Below are 13791 nucleotides of genomic sequence, written 5' to 3' on the forward strand. Positions count from 1 at the left end.
ACATGGCATTTGGTCTGTAACATGGAAATCCACCACCTTTCGGTTCCCAGTGTGGAACTGAGAAGTGAGTCTTTTGTGTTCCTGATGCTTTTACTCCTTGCTGCTGAATGGTAACCAGAACAGCCTGGCTCTGCTGCATTAGGAATATCACCAGTGAGGTAAAATGCTTCACAAATGTACACAGCTTGCTGTAGCATTATATGCTGGAGGCCGGGTTAGGGTCACTTCATCCAGCTATTTCTGGATGCAAGGAAGAAATTGCTTAATTGGGTGAGGGTCAGTACAGGAGTAAATCTAGTCAGCTTGGATAAAGTGGTGCCCATTTTGAAAATTATTTGTATGGCAGCATAAGCTTCTGTGCTGCATTATTTTTTATGGGTCCTTCAATGCATCAGTTCATGAACAAGTTTGACCTTTCATTACGTAACTCACTAAATTAATATGAGAGTATATATCCTGTACTGATTTTTTTTTTTAATACCCGTTACTACTTTTAAATTAATACAGCTGGGGTACTGAGTGCAAAATAAGTTTTGAGTGCTATCCTATGAATCGTGATTTGGAAGTAAGTCCCACCAAGCTCACTTGGATTCCTGGGTAAATCAATGCACCTTGGATCGCCTCCTTTCCATGGATGCTAGATGATTCGTTGTGGGGTGGGGTGGGGGAGGAAGGGAAACTTGTTGCCCTCCAGATGTTGTTGGACTTCCAGCTTCCCCCAGCCCCAGCCAGCCTGGGCCAGTAGTGATGGATGATGGAAGCTTTAGTTCAACACCTAAAGGGCCACAGCCTCCCCATCCCTGCTGTAGGAAATTGTCTCTTTGATTTTAGCAAATGGAGACTTGGTGTATGTGGGGTGACCTCACGTTGATTTCCTCTGCCCCTGGTCTCCTGCCCTTGTGATAGCAGACAGCAGTGTTCTCCAGTTACAAAACTTGTGTTTCTTGATGACTTAGGAACTTGTGTGAAAAGCGTTGGATGGAGTGGAGAACTGGCACCACAAATTTCCCTTGTCCCAAATAAAACAATTGCTTCAGCAGTTTCTGGGTGATTGCTTGAAAGCTAAAGTCAGAAGAAAGCAATAATCTTGCCATCTTATTCCACTAGGAGGTTGTGCTTCAAAGCAACAATATCTGAATTGCTTTCCCCTCCTATTGTACTTTGGGAAATAAGGAGCATTAGAACTCAGGTCTCTATAAGCCTGTATGTCTCTGTCAGTTGAAGTTGGGGGCTTCCAGCCTTCCCTCTCCTTTTAAAAAATAAAATAAAACAAGGGAGGGGATGCAGGAAGTAATCAAACCTTTTTGATACGGAGCAGCTGCGCTGGGCTGGTTCTCTTCCTGAGCTTCCCAGCAGATTTAGCTCCGCTTCCAGTTATGTATTGATCTCGACAGAGTTTCTCCCAGAAGACAGGCATATCCACATTTCTATACAACCGAGGCTGCCGATTACTCTTCCATGGTCTAATTATCCTTCTCTAGGCTTTGGTATCCTTCAAGAGCTATCGTTTTGCTAGTCCCAAACTCCCAGCACTTCTGTATAGATTTTACTGCCGCTCTGACCTCCCGAATGCCCCCCTCTCCAGCCCAGTTATCTCTCTCAGATTCTCACTTAAAGTAATTTGTACATTTTATCTTTTTTATATATATAGTGAGGGCATAGAACATATTCCATTCTTCCACACTGGAACTATGGTGATGTGTTTCAAAATGTCAGGATGCAGCTGTTTACAGACAACCCAAAATACTGTTGGTGAATTTATAGGCACCTTTTCATGAGGTTGGAGTAGCTGGATGATGAAAAGCTGAAATAACTTTATGCAGGCTCTAAATATATAGAAATGTATTCACCTCTCGCCCCATTTCAGTGGACTGGCATTCTCCAAACAGTCCCAGGTTATTTTTTCTAAGGAAAGAGACATCCAGAAATGGACGTGAGGCAGTTCTGGCGTAACGTTTTGTAGATGGTGAAGTGACTTCTTTGCTTGCGACACAGCCAGCCTGCCTTTTCACTTGCAGAGTTGTCTCTCCTGTATGTGGATTAGGGTGCTCTGTACTCTTCCACCTGCAAATCAGTGAAGTGACCAAGGCACTTACTTGTAAAACAAACGTGGAAGTGTTGTGTCCTGGGGAAGGGAAGGGGAGAAACAGAGCTGACTTTGGGACTCTTGCCACTGCTGTTGGAGAGGGAGGTAATCTATCAGTTTTGGAGCATCTACAAAATGCAACTCTCCTGATAACGGGTTTAAAGTAAAGATTTAATACCGTCCTCTCTCTACTATGATGTTGCAGTGACAGTTTAAAACTCATTCTCTAAATCTCAGCAGACTTTACAGCCAGCAGTGGGCCAATATAGAGTTTAATGGCATTACAACACATAAATCATCTTTTAAAGATGCTACCAGTAGCTCCAAAATTAAATGCAGACAATGTCCTCAGTTATAAATAATTTATCAAACACCATTTCGGATGAGCCTTCATGCTGAGTTATTTATTTTAGCCTTTACTGTTCAATTCCTCAGATACGTTTTGAGAGATCCATTACTGGTCAGTTTAATGAACTTGGGGGTCTGCTGTGCCCCCCTCCAGCAGTTTGGCACATCTGTGGTGACCATTACATGGCTGGTCCAGACCTCTTTGTGCCTTTTACAAGTGCTGCCCATTTGTCATGTGGCGGTAAATGGAGGAGCACATTGGAGCCTTGGGACCCATTGCGTGATGCAGCAATGGAGGCAAGCCGAGCGCTCCATAAAGGGCTGCTTGTCACAGCTGACTTGTATTACAGTCCATCACTCTTACTGTAATCTCATTTAAGGAGCAGCCGTGGGCCCCAGAGAAGGATATTCCCAGTTAGCTTGGGCTTTGCAACCATAAAGGAGGAAGTGCTCCTTTTATATACTCAGAACTTTTAGGGTACTTTTTTAGATTAATTATTGCCCTGCGTCATTTGTGCTACCATCGTTAAGACTGCGACTGTCAGCACATTCAATATACACCTCTGTTTTGCAGCTTTAAAAACTTCGTTCGGTGGTAGGAATTAGCATATGTGGCATATATGCAGGGCCAGTTTTTCCTGAGCAGTGTTTCACAGTGCCATTCTTGAGCAAAAACAATATTCCACTCGTATGCAACTGTTTCTTTAATTAATAGGATTTAATAAAATGGATGTTAAAAGTGTTACGTGGGCCTGATGGTGGCACTTGATTTGGTAAAGTGGAGTTTGGTTTTGTCAGTTTAGACACGCAAGATGGCTTTGAAAGAATGCTAAAATAGTGTTGAATTTGGCACAGGGCAGACAGGCAGCTGTATTTTCAGTCTGAGGAAGAATGCCTCTGTTTTTCTGGTGGTGTCAAGTATTATGTTTGCTTATTTCAGTACATCTTTTTTTCTTGCTAAACTGAGGGATGTAGCTGAGATAGGGTCACATGAACACATCTGAGGCTTGTCTAAGGACTCATATTTGATGACAAAAATCCTGGAAGCTCATCTTTCTGCTTTTCTGCTTTTAATTCTGAACCAGGACAAAGCTTAGTTTGAGTGTGTTCTGAATAATCATTTTGTTCGGTGGAAGCAAATGAGGCAAGCAGAATGCAGACCTCTCTGCCTGTGTCACAATTGAGCTGTGAGACTCTTTGGGGCCTCTGCAGGAAGCACCTCTTGTGGGGAATCTCTGGAGAGTGCTGAACAACTGCTGGGAACAGGCACAATTTAATTTAAAAAATAATTAATTAATTACTATACTACCCTATACTCTGAGGTCTCAGTGCGGCTCACAGAACAAACTCAAAATAAAAACCTACAAAATATATAATCAAAATAAAAACAATAACCCCCCACACCCAATTTCTTAAACGGGCATAGGATGTCAATTAAATCAACCAAAGCTTGGTTAAAAAAGAACGTTTTTGCCTGGTGCCTAAAGGTGTATAATGAAGGTGCCAGGCAAACTTCCTTGGGGAGAGCATTCCATAAATGCGGAACCACTGCAGAGAAGGCCTGTTCTCGTGTTGTCACCCTCCAGACATCTCATGGAGGAGCCACATGGAAAAGGGCCTCAGAAGAATGATTTCAGGGTCCAGGTTCAAATGGAAAGTGGTACAGTATTGCGATCTTGAGCCGTTTAAGGCTTTAAAGGTCAAAACCAGCACTTCAGATTGGGTCCTTTGAATTCAAAGTATGTACTCCAGAATAACATCTAGCTGTATTGATGTCCAGCTGTTCCTCAGCCTGCTATGTGTTGTTTTCTCAATCTTCTATACCAGGCACCTAAAATTTGCCCTTTTATACCCAAAAAGTCCAAAAGGAGCTCTTCAATATTATTCTCATTAAATGTCCAAAATAGTTCTTCTCTGTTCCAATACGATGAATTTCTCAAGGATTCCGACAGATCTTAATAGTACTGTATAATAGTCCATGTTTGTTTACTTGTTGTGTCTTTATTAATTCTTACCCAATTCCATATATTCAAGTACTATTTCCGGTTGACCATGCCTCATCTTTAAGAAAAAAGGGGAAACACTTCTTCCACTTCCATTCTTTTTCCAAACCAATCGCCAAAAGCTTAAAGGCTTTTTCTTCTGTGTTCACTTCAGTTTGTACCCAAGGCCCTTTCTCTCTCAGCTCCATCTTTGCCATCTCCGGTTGTCTCTTAATGTCTGTATTCATAAGTCCCTTCATCATCATAGCAACATCCACTGTCCAGACAGCTATATGGATATCGTTGCATTCCTCCAGACAGCTATATGGATGTCATTGCATGTTCAGGCAGATATGGGTCCATATCTTTTTCCACAGGTTCTGAGCATTCTTTAATCTGATGTATCAAATCTTTTTTTTAATGTTCTATGCATTTCAGCTCTTAACTTCTGTCAGTTGTTCATCTAGTAGTTGGCATATGATACCAACAATCAATGAGGCATTTGGTGTTGTCTTTGCCGTATTGGGTTCTATTAATCTCTCCCTTGGCAGTATCTGGTTCACAAGAAGCTTGTGTCTGCTTCTTTATATATACAATTCCTTTCTCAAACATATAAGATTCAGTTTTGTTTTCACAGCCAACACAGTATGCATAAGATGGAGACTTACAGGCAGTATAAAGATTTAAAACAGATTCAGAGTCATCTTAATAAGTTGTATTCTTTCTTAGTCACCAGTGATTAAGATAAGCTTTTTGGTTTTTTTTTTAGCCTCTTAATTAGTGTCATTTAGTGCTTTTTTATGTTCTGGGTGCTAATTAACTAGCAGATAGAAAATCCACTTTATATTTATTTCCAGTCTTAGAAATAGTTAAAAGTAGGTTTTGCCAATCTGGTACCCTAATCTAAGGGCTATTATGTGGTGTGTGGGCCCAGTGAATGTTTCTTACTCCACCTCCAAAAACTTTTGCCTCTGGTGTGATGAATGTTTTATTCTGAGCATGTGAGGCTTATCCCTGAACTCCCTTATCTCAAAAGGGAGTTTGGGTAACCAAGATAAATACTTTGGTTATCGTGAATCACCACATAATTATCTCTGCCAATAGGAGTATCAGCAATCAATGACTAGTTTGCCTTTTTCCTCCCCGGAAGTCCCCAATGCCCTGCAATCCTGGGAAAGGGCATTTCGGTAACATGTTAGCTGATTCCAGGAGGCTCTCGCCTAAAAAATGCTGAATTCATCATTTGTAAGCATCCTCCGTTGCGCTGGAGATCCTTATCCCAAGCATCTTTTGAAATCCAAATTTCCTCCCCTCAGTGGGCCTGTAGAGGGTGCTAATGTAATGGGAATCACTTGCCATTTTCTGCTGTGATTTGGTTCAGAGTATTGGTGGCAAAAACATAAATTTTCTACTGGAAAATCAATTAAAAGGAGGAGTTTGCTCTCATAAAAATTGAGTGAGCTTTGGTTACCTGCATAGGATGTTACTTAAGATTAAGTAATGTGGTCTCTCTTAATGGCATTTCCAAGTCAGGTTAGTTTGCCTTTCGGTGAGTGTGCAGACTCACCAGAGTGGGTGATCATGAATTTGCTAATTCTTTTCTTACCAAAATGGGTCCCCTTGCACCATATAGGGAAAATGATGCTGGACTGCAACTCCCAGCAGCCGTTGAACACAGCCAAAAATATCTGGAGGACCACAAATTACTCATCCCTTCGATCAAAATTCCCTCCTTCCCCTGCTTGCTTTCCCAAGTGGATTTTGGTTTGGGTGTTCTCTTCCTTGGAATAGTTACAGCCTTTATGGATACACTTCGTTGCTGATTTGAATTGAGTAATATTTCCAGTTGCACAGGTTCTACCGAAGGGATCTTGGGCCTTGCAAACGGATCCTGTCCTGCGTTTGGTTTCTATGCAAGTTTTGCTTCAGGAGATGATCACTCCAATGGAGGCTGATGGCTGGCATTGTGCAATTGCTTGGAAATATGGGAAGGGGGGCAAATGTCTGATACCCACTTTGAATTTTTTCCCTAGGAGGAAGAAGCCAAACAGCTTGTGAGAGATGCCATAGCAGCTGGCATATACAACGATCTGGGCTCTGGCAGTAACATTGATCTTTGCGTCCTCAGTAAGAACAAGCTGGACTTTCTCCGTCCCTACGATATGCCCAACAAAAAGGGGAAGAGGTGAGTGTGTCCCTGTTTCAATTGTTTCCACAGACAAGAGAGTTAAACCTTCAGATACCAGGAGCAGGCAGATTACAAGTGCAAACACTTGTAGTTGAAATGCTACAGGTAATTGTATCCCAATTGTTGAGGCTGCACACTGTTCCAGCTTAGATCATTAAAACGCACTCCTGAAAAATAAATGCACAAGAATTTTTTGTCTGAAGTAGTTGTCAGCCTAAGAGAAAGTTTGCTCGTTCCTAAAGTGGAGGGAGTTCATTTTAATAGGAACGAAGGGCTTTTTCGAGAGACGTGCAAAAGACTCCTAGATAAACTGAGCAGTTATGGAATATGAGGAGAGGCCCTCGTGCACATCAGAAGTGGTTAGATAGCAGGAAGCCAAGAGAGTGGAAATACAGGTGGCTCATCATTTATGTGGGAGTTCCATTCCGGGCCCCTGCACACATACGCAAAATTGCATAAAATGGGGAGCACCTGGTGGCTTGTGAGGAGACCAACCCCAGAGCCCAAAGACAACCTTTTCAGGAGGGTTTACTCATGAATGAGCCTGAAGGGCGGCAGGAGGGCTTTGTTGAGCTACTCAGCCTCCCTGCCTGGCAGCTGCAGTTGCCTCTTCCCAGCGCATCGGCTGATTAAGCCCTGCCGCCCCCTGGCTTGTGTGTAGAACCTCCCCAGAGCCCTGGGGTGGGTGTCCTTGTGAGCCAGGATTCAGGCTGCTCCCCATTTCCAGATACCTCTTCTGGGTCCCTGGCACCACACGTGTGCAGTCATGCACAAATAGATTGCACATAAATGGGGACTTGCTTATAAATTGACAGTTCTCCGTATGAAAAGAATGTGGGGCTGTAGAAAGTGGAGACCTCCAAGGATCAGTATTGAGACCTGTGCTTTTTAACTTGTTTATAAACTGTCTTTGCTTAGGGGGGAGCAGTGAGGTGGCCAAATTTGCTGATGATGCTAAATTGTTCCGGTTTGCTAAAACAATTTGAGACTGTGAAGAGCTCCAAAGGACCTTCTGCAAACTGAGTAAAAGGGAGGCAAAGGAGCAAAGGCAGTTGAGTGTAAATGTAAGGTGATGTATTTTGTGGCATATATATATATATATATATATATATATATATATATATATATATATCACATCACACATATACACTCATAGGGTCTGAACTGGCAGTTACTGATCAGGAATGAGACCTTGGGTTTGTAGTGGATAGCTCAGTGAAGATGTTGACCCTGTGTGTGGCAGCTGTAAAAAAGGCAAATTCTGTGCTAGGGATCATTGGGAAAAGAATGTAAAATAAAACAGCAAACATCATTGTGCCATTATACCAATCTATGGTAGAACTGCCTTTGAAATACTATACACAGCTCTGGTCCCCTCACCTTAAAAGGGTAGAGTTGGAAAAGTTGAGAAATGTTCAACTAAAATGATCAAGGTGGAGCAACAGGTTGAAACCTTTGAGACTTTTAAGTTGACAGGAAAGGCAAGCAAGAGGTGACCTGATAGACGTTTATAAAATTATGCATGACATAAAGTGGCTAGGGAGGTTTTCTCCCTCACAACAGAACTCCTAGACATGCAGTGAAGCTGAACGTTGGAAGAATCAGGATATATAAAGTACTTCATGTGGAACCTGCTCCCACAGGAGGCAGTGATTCCGTTAAGGGAGGCTAAGGCTATCAGGGGCTACTAACCAAGACGCCCGTGTTCTGCCTCCACTGTCAGCAGTATGCTTTGGAAGACAAGTTGCTGGTAATGGCAGGTGGGCAGAGTGTGGTTTTGCTCATGTTCTGCTTATGGGCTTCCTCCATGTATGTGGTTGGCCACTGTGAGAAGAGGATGCTAGACCAGGTGGGCAATTGGCCTGGTCCAGGAGGCTGTTCTTATCTTCTTAAAGTGCAATTGTCCAGCGCAAATAGTATGGTGTGAAAAGGCAGCAGCTGGGATAGTGACCCTTTAGGGAGACCAGTATTCCCTGTACATCTGCTTTGTCTTTGCCAAGGACATGGCTGTTTCAAAGTAGGGAAGAGTCAGAACTTTCCATTTTTGTTGACAAGGGAATAGCCACTTTGCTGTGCAGTTTTCCATTCTGTTCCTTGCACCAGGTTATTCTTGAAGTTGCACTAGAGTGTGGGCAATAACAAGAACTGCATCATTTTGCATGGCAGCAGCTATTTGCTTCTTTCAAAGACTAGAAAGGACCATTTGGGAACCTACTCCTGACTGACCTTGAAAAAGGATCCTGTCTTTGCGGGAGCCACTTTCCCTGTGCTTGTAACCTTCTGTAAAAAGAAAAGGCTTATTGTAATCAGCTTTCTGGGTCACTGTCCTAATGCAATCCACAACTCCCCGGAAAGGTCACCTGGGGTTTCCACTCATAGCCTCCAACTGGGCTAACTGGCGGCACTGACATTCTCTCTATCCAGGAGAGGTTCTTCAAAAGCCAGAGTGCAAGAGGGATATGGATTACAAATACAGAATGAGGTGCTCTTGGCAGGGGTCGAAGCTCTAACTTGGCTTTCCGCTCCAAAATGGAGTCTTCCTTTCCAATAACTTTGTCTTAGAACGTATTCACACGCAGCATTAAACTGTTGTATTTTAATCTGTGTGTCCAGATGCCTCCCTCTTGGCCTACGTCTAACTGCCCTGCAGCAGAGGAAATAAGCTGGAGTCTGGCTTGTTGTGACTTGTAACTCTGGGCCTTGTGGTTTTGTTTCCTCTGTGGGTAGTCAGAAGGGGGCGATTAACCTGCTGTGTTCTATTTGGGAAAAGGGCAACTTTACTCAGTACAGCAACTAGATCTAAGTATATATCTCAGTCTCCATCTGCCCCCCTTGTTAGTGGGATTTCTGGCAGACACACATTACCCTCTATAATTGTTTCTCTATTCTCCACCCTCAAACAGGCAAGGGCGATACAGCTGTGAGAGGGGAACTACAGGTGTGCTCTATACGAAGGTTACACCCTTGGATCTTGAAGTGGCAGATGAGACGGTGCAAACAATGGATACATCTTGACTTCCTGGAAACTTCTGGGCAGTGGAAGAGGATTGAGAATTTTCATACATGAATTCTGTATCTGTATGCTGGCATTAATGTTTTGTATGCAGATTTAATAAAAACCAATATGAATTGACTGGTTGACTTGCGTAATAACTGGGGCAGGGAAAAATAATTTTGATTATTTGCTTCAGTAGGTCAGCCCAGTTGTACATCCAGCCTATTATGTGACCCCAGCCACTTCACAAGTAGAGCAGCAGTCATTCTTAGATGTAAAAGTTAACAGATCTTATCCCCTGTGTGCTAATGGTGTATTTATGCTGAAGCTGTCTGGTGACCAAGAAGCAATAGCCTAGGATTGTGTGGACTAAAAGCCTGCTTCATTAGATAAATCTGCTGAAGCAAGTTTTAGGTCATGAAAACTTGTGATGTAAATTTGTTGGTCTTTAAGGTGCTCAGCAGATTCCTTGGTTTTTGAATACAATATCCTTTTATATTTCTTTTATATTTATTCATTCATTTCCCATATTTTTCATAACTCAAGAGGAATAAATAAAGTGTGGTCACAGCATTTTTTGCTGAGCACTTTCACGTACCTTAAGCAGGTATAGCAGAGGCAGGGGGTTACAGATCATTTAGTAAGGCAACAAAGCAAAAGTAACAGACATAAGGTGGGAATTATTTGACCCTGGAACCCGTGTTGCTCTGGATTTTACACCAATCAGCCCCAAGTGGCTTTACCTCACCCCACACCTAAGCTATTTTGGGGGGATATAGTACAGGTAAATGAGGTGACAAGTGTACTTCCAAGGAAGAGGAAAGGCAGAAAGTCGGTATGAAGCGCAGTACGATTCAAACTAACTTTGATAAATGGCTATTATCCTACCTGTTACCCTTGAAACTTACATTTGCAGTATTTAATATGTGAACCAATTACCTAGTCCTTGGTTTAGTGGTCAACCATTTCAGCCTGTAACCATGGGAAATTCTTTCCTCAAGATTGCAAAAATATGTGCTCAGACAATATGCTTTTACACCAGGCACCTTTTTCTTTCTACAAAGAAAATTGTTTATTTTGTAAATCATTTAATCTTATCTAAAAATGCACATTCACAAAAAATTCTTTGGAAATACATGTACTTAAGCGCTAATAGATCTTAAGGAGTAAGTATATGAGACCAGATTTTAGCAGACACACCTGTAACATGGAATTGCCCAACAGACAGAAGTTTCATGTTGCACCCCAAGACCAGGTTATATATAAATTCAAATGAAGCCTGCAGTGCCAGGGAGAGACTACCTTGCTTTTAAAGACACCCACCAGCAGCAGCACCTGAGAGTTTGTAAGCAGATGTGCTGCCGCTGTACAATAAAGCTGAAATATTCTGACTTTCCACCAAGATTGATGGGATGGACTTCCCTGTGGCTTTCCACAGCCAGGATCTTTCACAGCAATTAAACACTAGCCTTATTACCCTTTGTAGATTGTTTCAGAACTGCTTAGTAGTTGCCATTGCCCTTCTCAATTTAAGGCAGACTGAGCTACACAGAAATCCACTGAAAAAGATGCATGTATATTCCATTCTTTATTTCCAGCAAAAAAACCTGCTTTGAAAATAGCCCAGAGGCCAGGCCACATTTCAGCCCCTGAAATGTGGACATCCTTCTCTAAATAGCATCCTTCAGTACTGAAGCTGATTGAGCACCATTACTCGGAAAGGAAAGAAAAAAGACAGATGCAAGAGAAAGCTGGCTTCCTGAGCAAAACCTTTCTTGGGCCAATGGAAACTGAATTACCAAGTCAATGAAGTAATTTAGCTGATTGAAAGTATGTGTAAATGCAAAGTCTTAATATGTCCTTCAAATCAGCTTGTTTAAAATATTCACATTCTTCAATGAGTCTTCACAGTCAAGAAGTGTGGGTGATCATTTGAGTTAAAATGAATGAATTCTATTTTAACTTACCTTATTGCATGGTCAATGTAATACCCTTTTACATTATGTTTTGAACACTGCTTCAAGGTAGTTGTAGATGGCCAAAGTACCACTGATTTTACAAAGCTTTTCTACCCCCCCCCCAACCCTGTATTCTGCGTGCAGTAACACTGGTCATGTAATATTAGCTATTGAGATTCTCACAAGATCTGTGCCAGCAGCGGCACAGAAACGGACAAAAAAGAGCTTTGGTTTGAGGCCTCACTGACTGCAGCCATAGTGACAAATAAAATGCATTGCAAAATATTAATCACAAAGTTTCAATTTCTTTAAAAAAATCTTCAAACATGTTCCCTCAGCAGACCCTATTATTGCAAAGGAGGGAAGTACAAAAACTCCAGGCTGGATGTTTTTTTAAAAAATATATGAACTAAAAACTGAATTTGCTATTAACCGTTTGCAAAAGAGGCAGAAGTAGCAGTTATACAAATTACACAAAATCTACTGTAATTCTTACATTAGTATAAAGTGATTTCACCAAAGGAATTATTTCAATATTTCACATTAGTTAAGATACAAGGGGTGTGTCAAATACACAAATGAGAAACCCTTGCTATAATAACCTAACCTAGATTACACACAACAGTTTTAAGAAAGGATCTTTTAAGAGATCTATATCTGTAACGTGTTATTTTAAAAAGTAACACCCTTGCAGCAGCATCTCACAGCCTTCACTTAGAGCGGATCCACTCTGTGAGCGCCCCTGCAAATGGCCAGCAGAAATCATGAAGCGTCTTCCTAGGAAGGCTAACTCTCCCATGTAAATTGGCGAGGCACCTCTTGGTTTCGTCCGAGACAGAAGGTTCAAGTAAGACTACGCTGGGATGGCTTTTCTGGGAGCACGTCGATCAAGTGCTGGAGGTCCACACATGCATCTGTTTTGCTAGCTGGTGCACATAACCAATGTCAGGTCTCTGGTCAGGATCTGGGTATATGCACATGCTGACCAGCTCTCGCAACTGCAAGGGGGAAAACAAGAGGACCGTGAGACACACCCTGCCGCCCATCACCATGCGCACCTGCCTGGTGGTGCAAGAGGGGCCCGTTCCCATTTGAAGGCACCCAAAGCCTTCCACTGCCAGCCTATGAATAAAATATTCTACCACCCTTGAGTTCTAGAGTAGACCTTGGTCAGCTCCATGGATTTTAAGACAGTTTGAAGACAAAACATGCATGCACACACACTCACAGATGCTCAAGTTAGAGAGTAGCACACTTGACTGGGGATACCAACATTTTAGATGCAGGTTTCAAAATTCCCACACTCACTGTTCAATACTTATTAATCCAACCTCACCTCCCTTTCCCTCTCTAATGGGCCTGGGCATACCATCAGAAAATGGCTCAGGCATTCAGGTCTTGCAGTAGTTGACAATATTGGAAAGTATCTGATGCAAGAAGTATATATCTACAGAGGGAGGTCAATGTGAAAGCCCTCATTAGCAATAATTGCCATACTGTTAATGTTCTGTGTTTGGTGGTGAAGAGAATGACATGTTGAGGTTCTGGCTCGAGAGGAAGCCGAGCCAGGACCTAATGAATATTTAGCTAACCTTCCTGTATGTACAACTGGAATAGCTGGGTATATGCCAAACTCAGAGCAGCACCCCCCCCCCCCCCGATGCTGATGGAATCCCAACCAACCAACAATGCCAATGGCCAAGGATGGTGACAACTGTAGACTTAGAAGGCACCAGGCAGTGAAACCCACCTGAAGGTGAGAATGAATTACCATGCAGAAGGAATCATTCAGGAGGGTGAAGAAGCCTAATGGAATCTCACATAGACATCTCACTTACATACCAGAGGACAGGGTAGATGGAGAAGTCTACAGATAATCTCACTGAGCCAGTCCCTGGCGGTGGAGGCTGTGTAGAGCACAGGAGAAGGAATTGCTCTTGCAGGCGCTCCTCCCTATATCAAAGCTTTTTGCCTGTTAGCTTAGAGCCAGGCTATGCTGGCTGGGACTGATGAGAGTTGCAGTTCAAGACATCTGGAGGGCACCAAGTTGGCAAAGGCTGAATCAGACTGGATAGCCTGACAGTGACCCTCTTAACACTGCTGTATAATACAGCAAGTGTAGAAAACAGCTCCAGTCCCCACCCCTTTTCATTTTGCATTTGAAAGATGAGCTTTTAATTGCACAGCCCCTGAAAGCAGATTAGACACCCTATGGCAAAAGAGGGAGAGGGAGA

At 42.6% G+C, this 13791-nt stretch overlaps 2 protein-coding genes across 4 annotated transcripts in view; one reads left to right on the forward strand and one right to left on the reverse strand.

Moving 5' to 3' along the window:
- The window catches only part of PSMB7 (proteasome 20S subunit beta 7), a 30842-nt gene extending 21105 nt beyond the window's left edge, over positions 1–9737 (forward strand). Inside the window, 2 exon segments of the mRNA XM_079962252.1 lie at positions 6450–6601; positions 9508–9737. Of these exon segments, the coding sequence (XP_079818378.1) occupies positions 6450–6601; positions 9508–9619 (264 nt within the window). The 3' untranslated portion in view covers positions 9620–9737.
- An 890-nt stretch (positions 9738–10627) lies between these two features.
- Positions 10628–13791, reverse strand: part of NEK6 (NIMA related kinase 6) — a 95182-nt gene continuing 92018 nt past the window's right edge. For all 3 annotated transcript variants that reach the window (XM_079962203.1, XM_079962202.1, XM_079962204.1), the window contains one exon: positions 10628–12555. In XM_079962203.1, coding sequence (XP_079818329.1) covers positions 12445–12555 — 111 coding nt within the window. In that variant the 3' untranslated portion in view covers positions 10628–12444. The remainder of the gene's footprint in view (positions 12556–13791) is intronic.

This window comes from Podarcis cretensis (genome assembly GCF_951804945.1).
Source record: "Podarcis cretensis genome assembly, chromosome: Z".
Lineage (NCBI taxonomy): Eukaryota > Metazoa > Chordata > Lepidosauria > Squamata > Lacertidae > Podarcis > Podarcis cretensis.